At 39.3% G+C, this 23,678-nt stretch overlaps 1 protein-coding gene across 3 annotated transcripts; it reads left to right on the top strand.

The window, feature by feature from the left end:
* The first annotated feature begins 393 nt into the window (after positions 1-393).
* Positions 394-23,400, top strand: CHKA (choline kinase alpha). Of its 3 annotated transcripts, none has more exons than XM_032690527.1 (12): positions 394-754; positions 4,467-4,578; positions 11,409-11,462; positions 15,309-15,422; positions 16,051-16,184; positions 16,373-16,477; positions 16,850-16,908; positions 19,092-19,179; positions 20,101-20,209; positions 20,690-20,796; positions 21,129-21,210; positions 22,005-23,400. In XM_032690527.1, exons 1-12 carry the CDS (start codon positions 444-446, stop codon positions 22,062-22,064), a joined length of 1,335 nt encoding a protein of 444 aa, XP_032546418.1. In that variant the 5' UTR covers positions 394-443; the 3' UTR covers positions 22,065-23,400. The 3 variants fall into 3 exon arrangements, with proteins under 3 accessions (XP_032546418.1, XP_032546420.1, XP_032546419.1); XM_032690529.1 differs by lacking the exons at positions 394-754; positions 4,467-4,578 and adding exons at positions 4,587-6,409; positions 8,242-8,301; XM_032690528.1 differs by lacking the exons at positions 394-754; positions 4,467-4,578 and adding an exon at positions 4,587-8,301.
* The last annotated feature ends 278 nt before the right edge of the window (positions 23,401-23,678 follow it).

Here is a 23,678-nt window from a genome sequence, read left to right as displayed (position 1 = left end):
TGCCGGCTGCATCCAGCACGGCATCCCCGCAGGCACAGCGGCTCAGCTCCAGCGCACGGCGCACCGCGACCTGCCCCTTCCCTTTCCCCTCTTCTCCCGTCCTCTCAGCGCTCCCCTCGGGCTCAGCCCCCGCCCCGCGGGCGAGCGCCTCGTGCTCCCCTCGCGCGCACAACCGACCGCAGGCGCCCGGAGAAGCCGCGAGCCGGGCGCGCGCCCGCTCCCCCCACCTTTCCCCACCCACCCCCCGCTAGGGGGGCGGAGCCGAGGGCCGGCTCCAGCCACTCAGGGGCAAGCGGGAGGGGAGCGTGAGGCGCGAGCGGGCCCGCGTGCCGAGCCGCCCTATAAAAGGGGGGGCCGGGCACGAGCGCGGGGCTCACTCGCCGCTGGCGCCGACGGTGGAGGGACGCGCGCGAGCCGCTGCCGCCCCCAACGGCCGCCGCGCCATGAAAACCAAGTTCTGCAACGGCGACGCCGACCCGTCCCCGCTCGGGTTCCTCCTCGGCCGCGGGTCCGCCGCAGCCGGGCAGCCGCCCTCGCCGCTGGCTCATCCCGACCCCGAGGGGAAGGACCCCGCCGCGGCGGGCAGAAGCGGCGGTGCCTCGACCCCGCCCCCGGCGCTGCCGCCGCCGCCCGAGGAGGAGTCGCCGCCGCTCGACCCCCAGACGCAGCGCCGGGCGTATCTGTGGTGCAAGGAGTTCCTGCCGGGGGCCTGGCGAGGGCTCCGGGAGGAGCAGCTGCTCATCAGCCCCATCAGGTCAGCGCGGGGGGAGCGGGCGGTACCGCGGGGCGGAGCACCCCCGGCGCGGAGGGCGAGGGGCTTTCACTTTTATTTCGTTTTCTTTCTTAAAATCCCTCCTGAATTTGGCTCTGTGGGCGGAGGGCAGCGGGCTGGCTTCCACACCCCCGTGCCGGAGCGGGTGGCGGTGCGGGGGAGGCGGCGGCTGCTGCATCGCGACAGCCCCGTGTCGGCCCCGCGCCGGGGGAGGAGCCCCGGGCCGCGGCGGTGGAAGGGATGGAGCCGGCAAGAGCCGCTGCACCGCGACCGCAGCGCCCTGCCGGGGTAAAAGGGCCCCTCTGGCCCGGCCCCGGCTGCTCCGGATGGAGCAGTCAGCAGGTGAACGCGATGTATCGATGATGTGAGTCATCTTCTAGCGCACATAGTAGCGGGTGCTCGTGACTCAGCACGTTGGCAGCAGAAATATGTAAATTGGGGATGTTCTAGAAGCCATATGATGTAATGTGTTTGAGATTCTTGCCTCTTTATTTTATTTTAACTAAACCGGAGTTAGTTCAGAGTTTCCTGTTTGCACACCGCTTGTCTAGCGTCTTCGTGATTGATCATTTTATCTGATCAAATGTCGAGTCATGTACAGTTTTAAAGGATAAGGGTATTACCGTCTTCCCCTCTGAGTTTGCCTTCCTAGTGTTTCTACTTCTGTTCATATACAAAAAATACACACATCTACCCTTGTTAGCTAAGGAATCATATACGTTTGACACACTCCTGATGTATAAAAGTACGATCAAAATCCCATCCTGCTCATTTCTAAATGCGTTTTTAAAAGCCTTATTAAAAATGGCAACTCATTGAAAGCCAGTGCAGGTAGTATTAGTATTTCTAGATAATTTCTTCCTGATGTGATCATAAGGAGTTTATGACAGGAGAGGATTTTTAGAAGACTGATATAGTTCCTGAACAGATTAGTCTGACATATGTGTAGTTTGATTGGCTTAAGTTTTCATCTGTATTAATGTGTACTGCTGACTTTGGTATTTATTTTCTAAAGCCTCATGTTTTAGCACAGTTATCTTTGCATTTCCTGGGAACTTCCCTTCTAAGACACCACTTCAAAATGGCTTGGTGGTTTCCAGATTGGGAAGAAGAGAAGGTGGACTGAAACTTAAGACCATAAACTTAAACTGCCATGCTAATTGGCAGTTAGATTTTTTTGGCAAAAGTCTTCCCACCACTTTCATCTGCAGAAAATGCATCATATCGGTTTGCTGATTCTAGTTTCACTGAAGTCAAGCACTCAGTGTGCATTTTCCAATGTGTCCATCAGTATTGCTGTCTTGAGTGCAAAATCATGTTCATGAACAGCTGCCAGGTACTTGGTATCATAGGATGAATGGGTGCAGTTTGTATTGTTGGAGAGCAAAGGAAGATTCACATCTAAACAGAATGCAGATACATAAGCACATCTCAATGCTGTGGCTGTGGTTTGGGGTAGCTTTGAATATAGGTGACCCTGATGGAAGGGCTTCCCTTTGGAGTAATTTGTGGCAGTAAACTAACTGGTAGCTTTATCTGTGTGAGTGAGATGTGCCCTTTTGACCCTTAAACAAGCTGTTGAGTCTACTGACCTTTCAGGAGAACAATGCCTTTTATTACACTCCCGTATGGATTTCCTTGATTAGAGGTACCTTTTGAAGTCTTAAGTGCATAAAACTATAGGGAAACTTCTGTTTAATGGAGTTCAGCCTCAGTAAGACACTCCTGTTCGTCTTGTCTGGTATAAAAAAAAGAGTTTCTGGACTTTCATGTGCTCTGTGCAGGCTGAGCATGTGTTTCAATAATGTAATTATACAGGTTTTTGAGCTTTAGTCCAGTATTTTTTTGTAAAGTGGGTTTCAGTGTGTTTAGTTTTTCTGTTTAAGCATTGATGTTTTCACCAAAGTTTTCATCAGTCTTAGAAAAGGTGGCAAATGTTTTTTAAAAAAAATCTGTTTAGCACAGTTCACATGAAGCCAGAAGTTAGTATAACCAACCAATGTTCAGATTGCATCTGAATAGCTGGCTTTGCTCTTTGTTTGGTATCCTTTCCATCTGTCTCATGGGTTTTTTCCTAGCTGTTCACCTTCATGGTTCAAAGTTACTTCATATCTCTTGTCTCTAAACATCCTTTTTTTTGGATGCCTGCCAAGCCACCTGGTTCTCTTCTGTCTCTTTTCTTAAGCATGTTGTGCAGCTGCTGTTTTACCCTGTTTTCTTGAGATTTCTTTTTTTCTTCTCAATCACTGACTTTGGATATGTAGGCCAGCCCTTGTCTCCTTGGTAGCCTTTTTCTTCAGAAAGTCTTTACTACTTGCCCATTGTACTGGAAGAGAACACAGAAGAACATTTGAAAAAGCATTGAGAGGAATATCAGGTTAGGATTAAGAACTGCATTTTAGCCTCTGCATTTTGGATCTGCTGTGGATTCTTGGAATCCAAGCACACTGCAAGGTAATACTAAATATTATGGTTTGGGTGATTAGGAAAAAACTGTATTAGGTTGTGAAGAAGGTCACAGGGTGACAAATTCTAGAGTAGAATCCATAGCGGTAAACTATGTAGCATGCTGTAAGTAAAGTTACTTTTTAAACTATGTGCTGCCTCATCCCTTCACTGCTAGCTACTCTGTTTGGATTGTATCTGGTTTTGAAAGCTTTTTCTTTAATGGCGAGACAGACAAGACTTTTCAGTAGAACTGATTTGCATTTCTATTTTGCAAGTAAGCCAGAAGTTTCAGTACTTTTTTTCCTCTTACATGAGAGGAAGAAGTTATAGGCAAAATCTCTTGCAGAGGAGAAATTTGAGAACTTCATTAATGAACATACTGATAATGAAAAGAACGTGGGAAGTCGATGCAGTAAAGAAAATGCGGGTTGAGTAGATAGGTGTTCTTAGTGAGCTACTAGAACATCAAGAAGCTTAGTTTCTCCAGTCTAGTATCCATCTAGACTGATAAACCCATAGAGAACAAATGCTGTTGCTTTTTCTTTAAAAATACTCTTGTAAAACTAATTATGTGAAAAGCTGGCATGTTTGTGTAACACCTGGGTGATTGAAGCACAGATCTCTCTAGTTTGTGTCTATCTTGATGAGATTATGAGTGTAACTTTAGATTTGACAAATAAATATGAGCAACTTGTTTAAAATAAAGAACTTTATTTGTAAATTTCAAAATTGAAAGTGTGTCCCTAAGAACAACAGCATAAGACTTTTATCAACAATGCTGTAGTGCAGGTATTCAGGTTAAATCTTTACAGCTGAACTTTGTAGCTGCCTTCCCAGTGATACCAGCTCTTAATTCAAACTTTTATATTCACAGCATGGTTTTAAATTTATTCTGACATTGTTTTGCTTGTGGAACCAAGTATATTTGACAAGACTCCATCACTGAAAATAATTTACAGAAGTCTACATCTTAGTTGCTTGTTGCATTTTCACATCGGTTCATTCATAGCTTGAACTGTGATTTGGATCAATAGACCTTGCTGGTGAACTATACATTAAGCACGAAGCTGCCATTTTTTTATCTAAAACTTATATGTTGTGAGTTATTGGTACTATTAGAAAACTGTTTTTCCTGTTAGAGTAGACTAGTTAATTGTGCCAAAAGGTATGTGCACCTCTAATTTGCTGAAAATGAAACATGTATGCTCATGCAAGTTACCTGATAAATGTATTTTTCTCCTTTTAGAGGTGGCCTCAGCAACATGCTCTTTCAGTGCTCACTACCTGATACCATTGAGACAGTTGCAGATGAACCACGGAAAGTTCTCCTGCGCTTGTACGGTGCAATCCTGCAGATGGTGAGTACATAGAGTGCTTTGGGAGTGGGAGGGTTTCTGTAGCTTCACTGTAATATCTTTAGAGATCTACATTTGTGACACACTATGCAACTTTATCCTTTGGGGAATGTGTTTTACTGGGTGGGGGAGGCGTAGATTGCTAGCTAAAAGCAATTTTCTTTAAGGTTTGTTGTTGTCTAGAACTTACGCTCCTTTCTACACAGGTCCTGGCTGGCGAGTGTTAACTGAAGGCTCATTTGCTGTCTGTTTGAGCAGTAATGTTTTGTTTATGCTGTTAAGTTTGGACTGTTGTGTTTCAGAAAAGTTTACTTCTGTACAGAATGTAGGACTTTGACATAACTAGCAAGATTGCAAGAGACTAAACTACTTAATTTTAATCTTGGTAGCACTTATGAATCTCGGAGATTAGTTGAAGGTTTTGTCAAGCTTGTACAGTGCTCAAGCATTTTATTAGATCTCATGGGTAGTTGTGTTGCTGGAAAACTTGATCTATAGTGTTAGAATAAGAATGAAGAGCGAACATCAGTACTGTACAGTCATCTCATTCCAAAACATGCTTTCCTAAATGTGTGATATACCTCATAGCTGGCGCAGAAGCTTAAACAGATGTTTGTGGAACTCTTCTGATGTTACTTTTATTTGGTTAGTAAAATGTAAATAATACTGAAATTTGTCAAACCTTAAGAGAAAATTGGCAAATCTGTTTCAAATACTAAGGTTTAAAAGCAAGAATACTTTGTAAAGGTGATCTCTTCTAAAGCTTACAAACTGCTACTGTAGGGCTGTACAGCAGATCTTACCCATCTCTGCTAGACATTTCATTATATTGCAAATAAGTAATCATAATGTGTTTAATGTTATGAAAAATTGCAGCTTCATAACATGACATTTGTATGTTGGCAGTTGTTTCTATTTGACTTAGAGGGTCTGGTTTTATTATCCATTAATTTTATATTTTCCAGTACTTGGTCACTTGCATTGCACAACTGATCCAATATCTGCAGGAGATTGACTGTTACTGAAATTTCAGCCCATTCTTCCTGCTTCTGCTGTCTTGACCAAACTTATTAAAAGTTTCATTGGATAGTGTCACTTTACTGACTTTAAAGTCTTCCTTTATTATATTATGTGAGTTATTAACTTTCCTGTGGTAGCAAACTTTACCAGAAATATGTAAAATATTCCGGTGGTTTGAAATAGCATGAAATGCTTGGCTACACCACTGTATGTGTGTTGGGAAAGTTAAACTCAAATAAGAAAAGTGTGTAAAAGTTAATGAATTCAAGCTTAAATAGTTTTTAGTTTAAGAGAAACCAAAAGCAGAGTGAAAAAAATGGTGGCGAGAGACTTTGTTTTCTAAATGATTTCTAGGATTGATACTAAGCTTGGGGTTTTTTTTCAGGATTATTAATGTTTTTAATGTAATGTTGACTTAATCTGTAGAATGCTTGAATAGGAACATGGGCTGTAAAACTTGTAGTAGTAGAGCTTCTGTTGCCCAAGAGCTGTGAAGAAATGTGGCCTTTCCCTTGTATTTCAAAGGAAAAGTGGACTCTAGAATTTGATTGTTCTCCTCTTCCCTCAGGGTGTTTAACTTGGCTTTTCTGTGCCCCTATGCACTGAAGAAATCAAAATTAATTTTTGGGCTCTAAAATCAGAACTAATTTGGTTTGAAAATTGAAAGTGTGTTCATAACTTTCTAACCTTTCTACTCTTGGTGTTGAAGGATCTTTTGAGATGTCTAACTTCCTTTATTTCCATAGTGGCAGTGAAATGACTGCTCTTGTTGGTGCAGTTCACTAAAGGTTAAGTAAGCAGAGAAAGTCCCAAGGTAAAACTTTCAGATTGCATTGAGGTTCACAATTTTTGTCAACAAACATTTGTCTCTTCCAGCCCCTCTACCTTAAATGCAAGTTAAAATATAAGCAAACTGTTTTATTGGGATATTTTGAAAACCTCACATAGGATTCCTATGAGTTTCTGGGTGGCATAAGCAGAATGTTATGACAAACCTGTTAAGAGGGAGTGATTTGATATTTTTTAGTAAAGTTGCTTAAGTTAAAAACCCTGTAGAAATTAAGGGACACTGCTTAAGTAAGTTGAGTTTTGAGACCTTATACTAAAATCACAACTTAATTCTCAATGACTTAATTGTAACTGCCACTGGGTATTAGTAGTTACCACTTGTTTGTTTGAGCCTTTGTAGCATGTTTTAACTCTTGTCCACTTTACTTTCTGTTGAAATTGGAGCATAAAACAGTTACATCAACTCTCATTCCTTTCTGTAAATACTGTATATTTATAGCAACCTGCACCAAATTCTTGTATATACAGAAGACAGGTTTAAGTTAAAATTTTGAATACAAGTGAAAAATGGATACCTGATTACTAACTTTAGAATGAATGATACTGGCACCATAATTCTTTGAGCCACCTTTTAAAGGAACCTTTTTTGCAGTTTGAAAATAGCTCCAGTTTGCTTATTATGACTCTTGGAAGACACAAATGTCAGTACATGAAACTCATCCAATATAAACCATGCCAGCTGGCCAAAGCTGCCACACAGGGAAGGTTTTGTGCCTTCCTCTGTCATAGCTGATATGTTTAAACCAATTTTTTGTGTGCATGACTGTTCTGGGGGGAGTTGGGGGGTGATGAACTGAGCTGGCTTGGCCATTATTATGAATGGTCGCACTGGCATGGACGTTCATAAATCAAGGACTTCTCTTGAGTGTATCCTTGAGCAGAACTTTTCTTTTTTAAGACAAGTATTGTACTTGTGTCAGGTTAAAGTACTAACCACATTAAAACTCAAATGTTTGAGGCACAATGCAGATATGTCCTACACTGAAAAAAGGGAAATGTCTTACTCTGCTTCACTTATTCTTGCTCCAGCTTAGTTACTAAATTTAAAGGGGAGCATTGAAAGTAAAACTCCTTGTGATAAAATGTCTTTCTGTTGGTTGTATTAGTGTTAACAACTGAAACAAAAGGTTCTCCATCAATATGCCACTTAATGTCCAGACTTTAAAATTGGACTTCATATGCAGATCACTAGAGTTTCTACTTAAATTCAGAATAACATCTTAGAAATGCTGATAGGATTTCAACATAAGATAGCAACAACAAAGAAAAGCTCAAACTAAGGTGAATTTTTTTTTAAAGTTCACCTAGCAAAAGGTAACTTGGGGATTGATTCCCATTCTTTTACACATGTCAAAAGAACCTTGAACTCTGATTCACTGGGGCTCTGTTACTTTGCAACAGCCAAAACAAAATCTTGTGTATAAATGAGAAAAACAAACCAGTATACCTAATGTTCCTCTCTGAGCTCTCAATTTCTATGTGAGCAGATGCAAAATAAGTATAAATGGTTGCCACAGTTCTGTGGTAAATATTTTTCATACCTGCCTTGCTGCCTTTTATTTTGTGTAACTAAATAAAATGCAGACTGCTGTGTAACTGTAATTATCAACGTCTTCTGTGGTTGTTGGTGTCCATGTCTGTTTGTAGCATGGAGTAACTACAAATCCCTGGCACTGGCAGACGGCTTGAAAGAAACCAAGCACCTCTTACGGGGATATATTTGTGTTGGGTGGAGTTAAGGGTGTTCTGGGGGTAATGTACCACTTTAGTTGTATATGCATGTGTTCTCTGCTGCAGGCTTGCCCATGCGATCGTGCCTAGAGCACTCTGGTTTCCAGGTGACAGACACGATTCACGGTATAGTATGAGATCTCTGAAGTTGGAGCATTCTCTACAGCTTTCATTTTCTTTAGTACTGGATTCATTGTTTAAAAATAAGCCTTAAGTAGCACCAGCTACTACTGTCTGCATCTGAATGTTTACAGCAATAACAGAATATCAAAAAACTGCTACTTCCTTTTCTCTGCTCCCTCATAAGAGAATGGTGGCTTGAAATGAAGAGGACTAGAGATGTCTTTGTGGCTTTTGTAGAGCTTGAACTGGGAATTCTTCACATGCTAGATTTTAGGACTTCAGCAAATTAGTATCAGTTCCTTCAGGTCTGACAGGGATAGATGATCAGCTGCAGATTCTTAGGAGAAATAATTACTGCTGAATCTAAAGCTGGTTTTGTTTCTGTACGCTGAAATTCAAATTGATATCTTCTAATAGCTTCTAGAAAAGTTTCCCCTGCGCAGGTCACCTCTAACCCCTGAGGCAGTTCCTTGTAATGTTGTAATTTCTTGAGATTTGAATTCCTAGGGATTTGTCTAAATCAAGGTATTGCAGTATTTTGACGTACTGAAAATTAAAGCTGAGTAAACTCAGAAAAATTGAGTTATAATGTTAAATTTGTGAGCAGAGCTAAAAGTTATTTGAGGAAAAAAAGAAATGCAAGTTCCTTCTCTATACCAAATTCTCTGGCCAAGCGTCATTTGGGATTTTTGATACAGATCTCATCTTCCAACTACAAGAGAAATTAATTAGGGGCTTCAGGGAGAACATGTTGAACTCAATTTTCTGCGTCAAACTACCAGATGCATAAACACTGTCTGGTCATCTTCTGATCACAGATCAATGTACACTGTCCTCTAGGATTTTGATCTTGTATCCTGCATTAAAATCAATTTACATGATCACAAATTAGACTCTGAAAACTTCTGTTGCATATAGTTGTTCACCCTTACTGAAAGTGTAGTTAGCTTTCTCAGTCTACTTTGAGAATAAACACTCCCACAATCAAAGAAGCGCTGAACAAATATTTAAAGAAATCTTAAAGCTACAGAACACATGTCCATTTCTAATTTACAGAAAAGCTGAAGTTTGCATTGGTTTAGCCAAGAACAAGTGAGCTAAGTAGGTTGATCAAATGCCTCATCATAATAAATGTTTTGTTTTGAACTACTGTTCTCATAGGTGATTGTGCAATCAGGAAACAATCAAATTCTACTACTTTAATATTTGTTAAACTTAGTTTAACCAAACTCTTCTATTACATAAAATTACATCCTGCTTACTTAATTCTCCTTGACCATACATACTGTAGACTTCCCTAACTCTAGGCTGATTACATGGCCATGTGTGAAGACTGATCCTCTCCAAGCTCCCATTCATGTTTGCAAGTTATTTACAAATTCATATTCATTCTCTTCTGGACACTAATGCTCCATGCTGAGGGAACAGAAAAGAGGAAGGGGTGCTGCAGAAGTTTCCTCTTGTGATGACTCTGCAGTACACAGCTCTGTCTCTTTCCAATGGCACAGTAGCTGCCATTAGGCTCTCTCCAACACTAATTTGAGGTGGACTCTTGGAACTGGCTAGCTCTTTATGCACTATGACTTCTGGAAAGCAGATGCCAGTTCAGGTTCTAGGGAAAAGTCTAAACTGCTTATCTTCTGATGAACTGAACCATTCTGAGAGCACCATTTATCAGGAAAGACTCCTGGATGGTGAGTAACCTTCTGACTGCTCAAGAAAAATCTGTGAGTGGTATTGATGTAGGACATGCTTGTTCAGAGAAGCCCTCTGTAAATGACCTTAATGCTATTAAGTACTTACACATTTAGCTGTAGTGAATATGTTTGGACTTCATTAATTTCCTTGAAAGGAATATAAAGTAATAGTAGTTTCCATATTGTTTTGTTTTAAATTTATTTTATTAGTGTTATGGGAAGTACTTGCTGAAAGACCATCGATTCATGTTAACTATCCTTCTTCTATAGCTTCTGAGATACTGTAACTGCATAGCTTGTATAAATCATTAGCTTGTTGTATTGTACTTAAGGCAGCTGATGTTGCTTAACTGTATTCTATTAAGTTCATATTTCCACCCTTGTTTTGGACATGTTAGAGCTTTGGAACAGAAAGGTATGCACGTGGTTCTGTGAATGAAATGTTTGTGTTCAGAAGGTGGAGATGCAGGCTGCCTTTATGGGCCTCTAAAGCTAGTCTGGTTTAAACAGTCAATGGTGGAATTGCGACATAAATAGCAGCCACAAACTGTCACTAATTCTAAGCAGATATTTGCTTTCTCTTCTCCTTACCTTCAAACCCTTTAAAGGACAAGGTTTTTAATACATCTTGAGTTTTAAATATGCAGTTCTATTAAAAGCATGTGCCATTGAGGGTTCAGTTGCTGATGGTATGGTTTAATACCCTGAAACTGCTTTATAATGACTGCTAACAACCCTAGCACAGTACTTGATGTATGGAATTTGTTTAAAGTTCTACTAGTCTACTGCAGTTCTCAGTGAGACACCTCTAGCTTACATGGGCAATTCATTTGCAGAAAAATCTTGCATTTACATGGCTAGTGGTACACTGGATATAGAGCCTAGACAGTGTGCTCTTAATAAGGAAATTCTAGTCACAAGAAATTTGGAAAATAAGACAACAGGAAAAAGTAAATGCTTTGTAGCCTTCATAATATGCCTCTTTTTAATAGTGCTAAGGCTTGTATGTAATCTCTGTAATGTGTCTCAAGTGCTTTGGCTGGAAGAATATCATCCCAGATGTCATGCAGAGGGACTTAATTTTCTCCTAATTAAAAATGTTTCTCTAAGCTTATGGTACATTGAAATCTCATTTTGGTAGACTGGGAAGCAATAAAAACCTACCTGAAAATCAGGTATTTATAAGTGGCTTGGTCTCAGTGGCACATCCTTTTGAAAGGTTTTGGAATTGTTGAAATAGTGTGGTGGTCAGAGGACAGATGGATACTAGTGCTGTAGATGTCACAGATCCAAGACAGTGTTGAGACTTCTAGTTAATTGTAGCTGGCACTTCTACTCCCTTTGTTCTGGTGGTTGCAGGTTAATCATGTTAAATTTCATCTTCTCATTGTGTTTGCTTTTTCTCATCCATAGAGGTCCTGTGATAAGGGAGAGTCTGTACAGTCTCAGAAGGAAAATGACTTACAAGTGAGTAGTTAAATTTGCTTATTTTACGGAATTTTCTATGTTATAGGGAAATGGAGTGATCCTGCTTGTTTTAAACCAGTTGTTTACCAGTTGTTCTACCTGGTTGTAGAAACTATGAAAAGTTTCTGGACTGTTTCTAGAAACTGTAAAAAGTAATAAAGACATTTATTTGCTCATAGAAGTAATATTATAATGTGAATGTCTGGACATAGTTTGGAAAGATTTAAGCATTCCACATCGTGAAGAAACAGCCCCCAGTCCTACCCTAAATTCAAACTTTGGTATCAGTACTGCTATTTCTAGTATTAGACTCTTCCTTCTTTAGTAGATGAAGATCAGTACTCTGCTTGACCTATTCCTTATATTCTAATATATCAGTGAACTCCTCTGAGAAAAGTAAATGGAGCAGGAGAGAACTTGCTCTTGGATATGAAGTGTTTCTGATTAGCACTGTGCTTGGATCATCTGTGTTCTGCAAACTTTAAAGTTCTTGCATTTGGAACTATTTCTGCTCGTGAAGCATAATGTTTAGCTGAGTGTAACTTTTCATAAACTCATCTTAATAGGATTTGGTAATGGAGATTTCTACCCTGGCAGTATTTTTTTCAGTGAGGGATGCAAAATGTTAGCCAGATGCCTTGCTTGTTATGTACTATCAGTTTTCAGCTCTGTAATTATTTTAGCAGTGACTAGGAAAAAGTACATTTTACTCAATTGATAAGTGCTGCTTTTCTCCCCTTGTATTTTTTGCCTTATGAGAATACCATCTGAAACAGTTTAAGCATTTGGATTTTTTTTTTTTTTCTAGTGAGTTGAAACTGGTTTTAAATTTTTTGTTGTTGAATGACTGCTTTTGAAGTTTTGTTGAACTTTCAGTTTAGTTTACTGGAACAGCTTCAATCAGTTGAACCAAGACTGAACTGAAAAATGTGCTGGTTTGATACCTCAGTTTCCTTCAGTGATGAAAAGTGGAGGTGACTTGATTTCTCCCTCACCCTGATTCTGTAAAAAAAAAAAAATTCTTTAAGTTTTTAAAGAAAACAAAAACCCAAACAAGCCCCACTCTGGTGCCAGAAGTTCATAGAAATTTTGCAGTATGGGAAACAAGGTTTTGAGTTTCAGAACTGTCTTTGTTGCCTGAAAATAGTGATTCTCTGCTGGTAGGTTATTGTTTTCTGCTGTTAGTTTTGTAGTGCTAAAACTTCACTGTTGAATCAGTGTTCTCAAGAATTACTGTCAGAATGGGTTTGTTAATCTTCCTGTGCCTAGGTAAAAATTGTATCCTGCTTGGATATCCTTTAGAGAAGAGAATGAAATCCTCCGGGTTCACTAGCAAAAGAATTGTAGCTATTCTGAGCTGCCTGGTGTGTGATGAGTGTGAGTAGATGTTGGCTAGTCTTCTGTCAACTCATAAGGTCTTTTAATGGGGATTATCTAAGTTTTACCTTGGTTTTGCTATAGTTAGGGGTAATTTTCCTCAGAATTTTGTGTATTTTATAGTGAACTTGTTGAAGCAGGATTAAAGCAGAAGCTTCAGTTCCAACTGAATTGTAGAAAGACTTGATTTCTCCTTGCCTGAATGGGAGTTGCATGCTGGAAAAGTCTTGTAAAGAGTGTTTATAGTTCGTAGGTTTAAAATGCAACATTCATCTCTAAATATTAATTTAAAAATGTGAGTGGTCAGATGTTCTCCAAAAGTTTGTTTTAAATACGAGTGCTTATGGATGCATCTCTTTGATCAAAGTTGAGAACTTCAGAGCTTAAAACAACAGGTTACTGTCTTGGCAGCATAAGTGTATTGCAAAGTGTTTGAAGGCATTGAGGTACATCATTTACTTGATTACAGTGCTTGATCTTTTAAAAAGTTGTCAGGTGAGCATTTATATGGGGAGTCAGATTCCTAGATTTGTTCAGTGTCCGTATGAGGTATGCTATAGAATTTTCTATGTCCTTCAGTAGTTTATTTCCACACCTATGCTTGACAAATGATGTATGGAGTGGGGACTTGGTAAAAGGTCCATCAGGTATTATAAAGCAGGAGCCTTTGTGCCTGAGATTACATAGACAGTATTATTCCAGAGCTCTAACAGGACTTGTTCTCAAGTGACTCTTCTGTTACAGTAGACGAAGTTCTTCTGGTACTCTAAACTTTTTTCTTTTAAGGCTAAGGTATCAGAGCTTTCAAGCTTGAATATTCTTACACTGCTGCTTTTAGATAACGTTTGCCTGTACTTTTTAATATTGAAGTAGCTCTTTCAGTATTTCTGGTTGTCCCTTCTGATGCATGAAGGGACATCTTAATGAATAACATTTTTTGTACTTGCTGTTATCCAAGAACCGTGAGTTGGTTTTCCAGTAAGATGTGAAAACAAGGAACTGACATGTTAATGGGAACAGACTTTTAAAACACTCTGGCGTTGAACCAGGCACAGTCAAAGTCAGTATTGGTTAATAATGGAGTGGACATTCAGTAACTTGTATCTAGTTTGCTTTTTGGAGCTTGGCATTAGGTTTCAGAATTGAACAGAAAAGTTCAGATCTGGTAGTGGGAGCATGTGAAATGACTAAAAACATATTTTATTGTGTTAGTGGATAATGCATTTGTTGCTTTGAGGAGTTAAAATGAAAAAATGGTGGAGAACACATGCAATACAGTCATGCAAATTGTCTTAAACTTCAGTGATGAGAACAGTTACATGAATCTTTACTACACTTCCATGTGAAATCCTAGAATTTCTTGAAGATGTCAGAATAAGGTGTGGATCAATAATAAAAATTTATCAACAGTACTTCCTGGAACGTACTCAAAGGTGGATCTTCTATAGACTTATGTACTGACTGATACTGCATTGACTACAATAATGCAAAAGGCTCTGTAGTCAGAAATACCTGAGAGCTTCCTTAGATTTGTGCTCTTAATTCTTATATTTTTAAGTGTCATGGGTCAGACTTTTGAGATGAGTTGCTCAGAAACAGGCAGAGGCTTAGCAGATCACTAGGGTTTGAGTACAGCTGGATTCTGGTTAACATAATTGCTAGAAGTAGTGATTTATAATGTGGCTTCTGTGTTTACTTAGAGATAATCTTGCCTATCAAGAAAGTTGTACTTCAGTGATTTAAACTGTATTTTGAGACATTTCATACTTATATTAATTTTTAAACATTCATATTAAGAAGCTGTCTACATGTGATTGTTTACATGTGGACCAAGTTTACTGACATAAGTAAAACCTTGGATAAAAGTTATTGAAGCTTAGGTATGTTGGCAGTAGAAAAGGAATAATGTTTATTCATACACATGTGGTCCTTGGGAGTTTCAATTACTCTCTCTCAAAAAAAAAATAGGGAATACCTAAAATGTGCTTGATGGAATCCTAAGTCATTCTTCAAACTGAAAAATTTAGTTCAGGCATTCACTTTATTCACCTGTGTTGTTAAAATGTCCTGTTGTAAGGCTGTGATCTGAAGTGTGTTAAAATAGTTAATGCAAGATAATATTTGTAGTTTCTGTACTTCAGTAGGATAAACTCCTTCAGGAAATGAATTTGCAGAGTTCCACAGGTCAGAGAGGAGAGGATATTTTGATTTTTACTGTTTTCCTTTGACCTGACCCACCAACAGTACCCATACAGATTTTCCTCCCCAGCTTTAAACTTGAAAGCAAAATACTTATATTGCTCCCATGCTGACTAAAAGTTATTAGTCAAGGAACTTTGGCTAGTAAAATGTTGAGTCTTCTTTTTAAAGCTAGCCCTAAAATGTCTCACTTTGTAGCAGTTTAGCTATTGTGTACACCCAAGTTAATTTCCATGCAAGCACCAACTAATGCGTTAATTTTTTTGATAGGGGGCAGAAACCATGGTTCTGGAAAGTGTTATGTTTGCCATTCTTGCAGAGAGAGCACTTGGCCCAAAGCTGTATGGAATCTTTCCACAAGGGCGACTGGAGGAATTCATTCCCGTAAGTCCTGTTCATAATTAGTTAGTGGGCTGCTGGTAGCTGTTTTAATTAGTCATGACAAGAAGGTCGCTGGACTGCCCAGAAAAGCAGAGATGTGGGAATGGAATACTTGGCAGCTTGTAGTAATTGCTGGCTGTAATTTGATACAGTTATAGTGGGTGTTGGAGAGCCCTGTTATAGCTCTTGCCAGGGAGAGATATCTAAAAACTCTTTAGCTGTAGCAGAGGCTAATAAATGAAGATAAAAAGCTTGTTAGATACCAAACATAGCATGGGAAGCTATGGAGTCACACTTCCCTCTAACAGCAACAAGAGCAGATGCTTTTGATGTTCTTAAATATTTATACTCATTCTGCTTTGAAGATATTCTTAGTGTGAGATGTGATACTCCCCAGGTCTTGATCTAGATGAGAATTGATTAAGTCATAAGTAAGCTAGGCTGGCTAACTCAGCTTTTCCCAAGGCAACAATTGTATAAATTCATCTGGGATGAAAAAAGTCTATTTCTTGGGTACTGTGCTAGTATTTTACACTGTATTACATAGAGACTAATGCTAGGGTTTGTAATTAATCACACTTTTGTAATTAATCAATTAACTGTACTTCAAGAATACTGTGTTTTATTACAGAGCAGGAAACTGAGGACTGAAGAACTAAGCTTACCTGACATATCTGCTGAAATAGCTGAGAAGATGGCTAGATTTCATGGCATGAAAATGCCATTTAATAAAGAACCTAAGTGGCTTTTTGGAACAGTGGAAAAGTAAGTTATGCAATACTTTGAGAAAAAAGGTGACCTGTTGTAATGTTGATAAGCAGATCATTCTTCCTGAATTTCTGAGAACACAAGCTCTCACTGTACCTAGAAGCTGTTACATGAAGTAACATAGTATGGGAAGAATAATATACTCATTGTCACAAGTGCTGTATTATTGTCTGTTTTTTTAACAGGTATCTAAATCAAGTGCTGAGAATTAAATTTACCAGTGAATCCAAAACCAGAAAACTGAACAAACTTCTCAGTTACAATCTCCCTGAGGAAATGAAAAGTCTAAGGTAGGCTTATTTTGTTTATTGCTATCTTCCAATTTGCAGTTTCTGTATGGATTTTTATATACTTGTTCAAACATATTATACAGTATAACACCCTATATTCATTTTACTTTACAAGCTGGGGATTGTTTTTGATTCTGTAGCCAACCTGAATCTCATATGACTACAAATTGATGCAATCAAATTGCTTATCTGACTTGCTGATCAGTGAAGTTAAACTTGATTGTGCTGATGTTTGGCTACTAATTGAGAAAATAGGGTCTTGCCGGGAAGGAATAGCACTTCAAATTCTTATAACAAAATTCATCTTCACCTGAAAATGGAACTGAACTTAGTGATTTGTTACTTACAAGATCCTATATTGCTGCTTTTTAGAGCTATGCTGGAAGCTACTTCATCACCAGTTGTATTTTGCCACAATGACTGTCAAGAAGGTAAGCTGCCAATATTTGTCTCGTTCAATGATGTAATACTGAGCTTTTTCTGGTTACTTGTTTGTTCTCTGACAGGCAGCCACGTTGTGGAGATGCTGGTCTGGCAGCTGCCCTGGAGAGCAGCCTGTGCTCTCTGGTGTGCTGCAGTAGCAAAGCAAAGTGTATTGGCTTCAGCAACCCTTGAGGCTTTTTAAGAGAACTCTGGTATCTAACTGGGTTAAGCCAAGCATGTATACGTGCTCTGTTAGTACAGGTCAGTTGATGATGGGAGCCTTGAGTGTTTCTGTTTAGGCCATGCCTTTCTTTGCTGTCTGCAATATACATGATCAGGGTAAGATAATACTTCAGTTGTTTTAAAAGATACTGAGAAAGTAGAGTGAGTGGCGAAAATGGAGACTAAGGTATTTTGACTCGGCAGTTTTCATTTTGTACTGATAAGAAACATTAGGAAAACCTTATCCACCTTTTTTAAGTGCTCTCTGGGACTCATGGAAGGAATAGTAATTTTCCTGAGTCAGTTATTGAAAAAGATGAAGAGGAGGCAGGACTGAAGGTGTTGGGTATGCTGTGTGCTTCCTGTCACCTGTACAGTGGGTAAGCTGGGCTGAGCTGGAAGGATGCTGTACTGGGACCATATGCTGTTTTGTTCTCAGGGGTCCCAGCCTTGTTAGCAAAGGCTGAGGAATTAGCCTGGAAGAGGACTGCCCTGCAGAAGAGACACATAAGGATAGGCAGCACAAGGGAAATTGATTGAGGTCTGAAGAGCTAGCTCAGTATAGTGGTGGAGTTTGAGGTCTTATTGCTGATATGGCAAGGTGCCGTACTAGAGGAGTCAGAGCATAATAGGGCTAGGGCAAGCTGTGGAGCCTAAAATTCCAGGGCATTTGGGGGGTGGTAGTTCTGTAAAATACTATGATTGTTCTGTTGGTGCAAGGGTATGGCATGGAGAACAGATGTATCTGTGGAGAGGGGTCAAAATAGTGCAGAAATTGACCTTACTCTGAATTTGTTTATTAACTGGCACTTGAGAAAGGCAGACTTGATGTCTTTCAGATGAATTATAGTGACTATGTGAATTGAAACACAGATAAAGCAATGTCCTGAGTTTTCTGTAGGTATTGGTGATGCCACATATTAGAACACCAGAGTGGTCAGACTGTGGCTTTCAGGCTGCTGAAAAGCAATTTCTGTCCCAAGTGTTGTGTGATCAATGATAGTGCTACACAGATATGAGAGATGGTGCAAAATCTATAGATCTCGAGCTGTAGAAAGAAACAATGCAGCAAGGACTGCTAAGGCTGACAGTGCCACCTGAGTTAGTTCTAAGAAACAGGATACTTAGGAGAACAAATCTACCTCTGCCTGTAGAGATGAAAACTTTCTTCTTTCAGCTTTACAAGGTTTATCATATATATCTCAATTTCCAGTGAGCTGGTGAACAGCCATTACAACTTGGCTTTTCTGGTTTGTGGTTTAACTAAACCCAGCTGGCAACTCAACCCTGCAGAGCCTCTCGCTTGATCCCTGCAGTGGGATGGAAGAGAGCATTGGAAGGGTAAAAGTGAGAGCTCATGAGTTGAGATAAAGGCAGTTTAATAGGGAAAATGAAAGCCATGCCCACAAGCAAAGCAAAACAAGGAAGTCATTCACTGCTTCCCATAGACAGGCAGGTGTCCAGCCATCTCCAGGTGAGCTGGGCCCCATCACATGTACTGGTGACTTGGGAAGACAAATGCCATGGCTCCAAATGTTCCCCCTCTTCCTTCTTCCTCCACTTTGTATACTGAGCATGATGCCATGTGGTATTGAATATCCCTTTGGTCAGCTGGAGTCAGCTGTCCTGGCTGTCCCCCCTCATAACTTCTTGTGCACCCCCAAGTCCCATTTTGGAGTGGAGTGTGAAGCAGAAAAGACTGGGGCTCTGTGTAAGCACTGCTCAGCAGTAGCAAAAACATCCCTGTGTTATCAATGCTGTTTCTGGTACAAATCCAAACGTGGCCCCATGCCAGCTACTATGAAGTAAATTAACTACCCCAGCCAAAACCAGCACACCCATAATTCTTCTGTGCAGGTATAAGGGATAACTAGGATTAGCTGAACAATGTTTCTTAAGATATACAGTATTGTTTTTCTCTAATTTTCCTGGGACCTTATTGAACATGCAGTATTATCTTAATTTTCAGGTAATATCTTACTTTTGGAAGGCAGAGAGAATTCAGAAGACCAAAAGCTGATGCTCATTGACTTTGAATACAGCAGCTATAATTACCGGTAAATCACTTTATTTTCTATACAGCAGGAAAGTATATTACTTTCTACATGCTACAGGGAGACCAAGTGCTGCAGTACTGATTGTCTGTCCATTCTGAATTGTGTTCTGGGCCATTAGTGGTGGTCAGGAAATACAACTAGTCAAAACAGCTCTGGTCCTGATGCTGTTGAGTATAGGCACACAGCAGAGGCAAAGTTGTTGGAGCTCCTTGGTTGTCCAGACTAGAGGGTTTATTTATGCACAGATGGCTTCTGGCTTGCATGTCAAAATTTCTTTCTAGTGGGAAGCTGAGAAGGGTATATTGTATGTGTTTGCATGCATATAGGGCAGCTTTGCTTTTGTGGTTTTTCTTTCTGTCCTGTCTAATGGCTTTCTCATCTATGCACATGAGTAATCCGAGGTTTTTCACTACATGGTTACACAACACGCTTTTTGTTCTTCCCTCAGTCGTCTAGTGAACTGTATTTTAAGGATGATCTAAGTGTGTGAAGTCATTGGGATCATTAAACATTACCACAGCTGGAACATAATGAAACACTAAATTCCAATAATGTAAAAGTAGATATGTCGAATACTTTGAATATGATCTCTTTACCTGTGATAATGTTAGAGATGTGTCTGACTTCATACTGAGATGTAGTGCATACTCAAGTATTTTTACTGTCTACATTGGTATGGAATTTGGTAGCAAAGTTTAGGTTTTTCATGTAGATGGTAGTTTTCAATCTTAACTGCCCATCTTAACTAAATGGTTTTTATAACTTGCAAAGAAGTTTTATTCTAGTCATCAATTCTCTACCTCCTTCAGCAAAACTGAAGTAAGTTCTGAGTAGGCTTGTGCTTTTAAACTTGATTTTAGGTTTGCTTAAACAAAACCAGATTGTTAGTTTGCGAATACTGAGGTTCTTTTTCTTTTTCAGAGGATTTGACATTGGAAATCACTTCTGCGAATGGATGTATGATTACTCGTATGAAAAGTACCCATTCTTCAAAGCTAGTATTCTTAAATATCCTTCAAAGAAACAACAGGTAGACACATAAAACATAATTAAGAAAATGCCAATGACCAGTTATCAAATCTTAAGTCTTTTTCAATTCTCTTTTGGACTTATTGTGTCCCAAGAACTTTCCTCCGTGACTTCCTTAGATGTAACACTGCTGGTAATCCTGGCTACCTTTGCTTTAATAATCATAGTAACTTAATAGCTATTCAGGATAGACTATTTACTATGTGCCATGTAGCAGTCCACCACAAAGAGTCCAGTTGCAGACTGCAACTCTGAAATGAATTTCCAGTAGCAAAATGTTGCCTGTCCTAATACTATGTCTTCTTAAACCAGACTTCCAAGCAGTTATTAGAACCACCATTAATATTAAAGTGAACTCCAGCACTATTCATATTTGGGGAAAAAAAAAAAGGCAGCGTATTGGAAGGTCTGCCCACGTCTGAAAGAAGCAAGTATGTCTTGAGATGCAAAGTTGTAACTCTGTTGTTTACTTGCCTTCTAGCTTCATTTTATCTCCAGTTACCTGTCTGCATTCCATGATGGCTTTGAAAGCCTGAGCAATGAAGAGAAGTCTGAACTAGAAGAAGTAGTTTTGGTAGAAGTTAACAGGTAACTTGTCTTGTACAACTGTATCTCAAGTTACAGGTACACTTTGAATCCTATACTTACAACTACCTCACTGGGTGGAGAAAATTGAGCCAAGAGAGATTGTAAGCTATTTATATGTGGTAAAGAACAATCTGTCTATTGCAATATTATGTGATACACAAATACTGGCATAGACAAAATACTACTACATGGGGAAGCTAATGGAATTATTTTTGTCATACTTGAAGAAAAGGTGTGGACATACCACACTAGGGAATACTGTTCTAGCAGGACATGGAAATAAGGTGTTGTGACTTAGCTGGGTATCTCAATAAACAGCCCTGTAATTTCAGGTTTGCCCTTGCATCACACTTCTTCTGGGGTCTGTGGTCTATTATACAAGCAAAGATCTCATCCATTGAGTTTGGTTACCTGGTAAGTTTTTTAATTGTAGTTTCACACAACTAAAAATGCATAATCTAAACCTGTGGAACATTATCAGAAAGTAAATGAAATGGCCTCTCATAGCATCTAATATCTTTTAAGTGGAGTAAAGATTTTAAAATCCATTTGTTACTAGTTAGTGCTCTTTCCTTAAGATGTAAAAAACTTCTAATATTTTAAAAACTTCTAAAATTCTTCTCATTGGTATGTTTAGAGTCTATAGACTTACGTGTCAGGTCTTGCAGTGGGACGATGCCTTGCAGTGGTGCATTCTTCTGCAATAAGGCATTCTGTGCAAGAGGGAAGCTAACATGCAATGAGTGTGAATTTTGAAACTGAGTACTCAAAGTGCACATGAAACTACATATTGATGTTTAGTGTGCAGCAATATCAATGCCAGGTAGCTGCTTGTATTTGAGAGACTGATCAGTCTGACTCGATCTCTGTTTGGTGTACTGTAAAATTGATATGACTGTCAGGTACATGGAATATCTTGCAGGAACTGTTGCAGGAGCCAGCCTTTTCAGTGAAGTCCTGACCTTTTTATACCTGTTTTTTCTGACATTTGGGCAGCAGTTAATTGTGTTAGAGTTCAAATAAGATTGGAGGAAATTTTAAGAGGCCGGAACACCTCCAGAGAGATTATCATTCCCAAATAGAGCTAATTAGTGCATTGAGATGATGGATTATGAGAGTAACATAGTTAATACTTTCATTATGCTTCCGCTTCCAAAATAAGAAAACTGAGCTGTTTATTGAGTACTAAATGTCCCTTATTTCTCCAGGAATATGCATTATCCAGATTCGATGCCTACTTTGATCAGAAGAGGAAGCTGAAGGTGTGAATTTGGGAGGAGTGGCCTGTTGGTTACTGTATGAAGAGGGCAGCTGGACAGAACTTTCACTGTGCTTAGGCTACTGTATCTCTAACGAAGGTGTCACTGAATTCCAGTTCCTGGGAATGCAGGTGTACAGTACTGAAGACTATAAAAATGACTTGTTTACAGTTTCGTAAATACTTGGAATGAGATTGGGAGGCAAAAGTAAAATACAACAGTGCAATATCTTTTTAAATCTTTTCAATCTAGAAGCTATATTATGGGAGAAGCTTACAATTAAGTGTCAATACCACATGCATCAGAGCAAACTTACTGTGAGTACTTTTGGGGGGATGTTGGCATTATGGTTTGTGTTGTAAGGAGAACAGCTATAAAAGATGATTCATTCGTCTTCATGAGAAGGAAAAGCGAAGGAGACAACTGCTAAACTGTGAAGTAGGCTTAAAAACTTACTGTGAGGTTAGGTTCAACGTGCCCCATGAACACTATCTTCAAAGCTGCTGCTAAGTTACACCACTTTAACCAGAAGCAACTAAACACATTGAAGCAGAGTGCTTTAAAGTGTTACTGACACATACATGAATGTTTCTCTTAAGCTAGCGTGCCTGGGAAGTGAAGTATGAATGAGCTTTGAACTGGGCATTCTGATGGAGTTTGTTTTGAACTGTTCATTCCATGTCCTTCAAGAACATGCTTTAGCCCAGCCTGGTTGTCTCTTAAAATGCTGTGTCCTGCACAGGGGGTTCTGTGGACTGGCAGCACTAGGAAGAGTGCCTTGAATTGCTCTAGCAGCTCCCCAGATAACTGGATTGGCATTGACAATACTGGTAACTGAAGCCTGTCTCTCTTCTTGTGTTGCCACAATATATGGCTGTAAGAAATAGTAGAGCCAAAGACTGGAGAACACTTCAGGAAATTGTTCTGCCCATCCAGTCCTTATGTGGCTTGGGAGGTGCTTCTCTTGCACCTTCAATTCTCATCATGTTCCAGCGATTCAGTAAAGTGGAGCATCTTATGGGGAACAATAACATGTATATTGAAACTTGAGTATAATCTATGTACATGTCATCTAAAGATTTCTTTAGATTTTTGGGAGCTTGTTTATTTTGAATGTTACTTGTTTGTGCTTTCTAACATACTGTATTATAAATAAACTTCTAAGTCTACACTTTTTGACTTGTATAGCAAATACTGTTCCAAGCAGCTGAAAAATGTGCAGCATTTCATGTACTGTATAGCATAACTTGTAAAAGCTGTCATTTTATTCTCTTGTATAGAGCATCATTTTCCATATGTTCAATTATTAATACTTTATAATAAATATAAAGCACTTAAAAACATTGTTATTGGTATTAAGTCTTTGTTACAGCTTCAGGATAAAATAGGTGCTGTTTCTGGCCTTAATGCTGAAAGTGCTTCCTTGCAAAGGCAGACTGAGATACAGGCTCAGTGCTGTGGAATATATCTTATACTTAAAGGTGTCTCTAGCATTTATTGTCTGACTGAATACTAATAGAAACAAAGGTGTTTCAAGCAAGCGACAAAAAGCAGGCTAAACAACAGTTTAGAAGTCTGTAGCTGTAGAGGTGGGAAAAGTTTTAGTTTTAAGCATTTTACTGT

This window comes from Chiroxiphia lanceolata, chromosome 6, assembly GCF_009829145.1.
Source record: "Chiroxiphia lanceolata isolate bChiLan1 chromosome 6, bChiLan1.pri, whole genome shotgun sequence".
NCBI classification, from domain to species: domain Eukaryota; kingdom Metazoa; phylum Chordata; class Aves; order Passeriformes; family Pipridae; genus Chiroxiphia; species Chiroxiphia lanceolata.
Note: the sequence above shows the minus strand (reverse complement) of the source record. Positions and strands in the feature narration are given on the sequence as shown.

What these genes read in the sequence shown, in the direction of transcription:
- CHKA (XM_032690527.1), top strand. Translation starts at nt 444, where the DNA reads ATGAAAACCAAGTTCTGCAACGGCGACGCCGACCCGTCCCCGCTCGGG. An exon ending in AGAAGGAAAATGACTTACAA is followed by an intron (nt 11,463 to 15,308) that starts GTGAGTAGTTAA and finishes TTTTTTTGATAG; the next exon opens with GGGGCAGAAACCATGGTTCT. An exon ending in TACAGCAGCTATAATTACCG is followed by an intron (nt 19,180 to 20,100) that starts GTAAATCACTTT and finishes TTTCTTTTTCAG; the next exon opens with AGGATTTGACATTGGAAATC.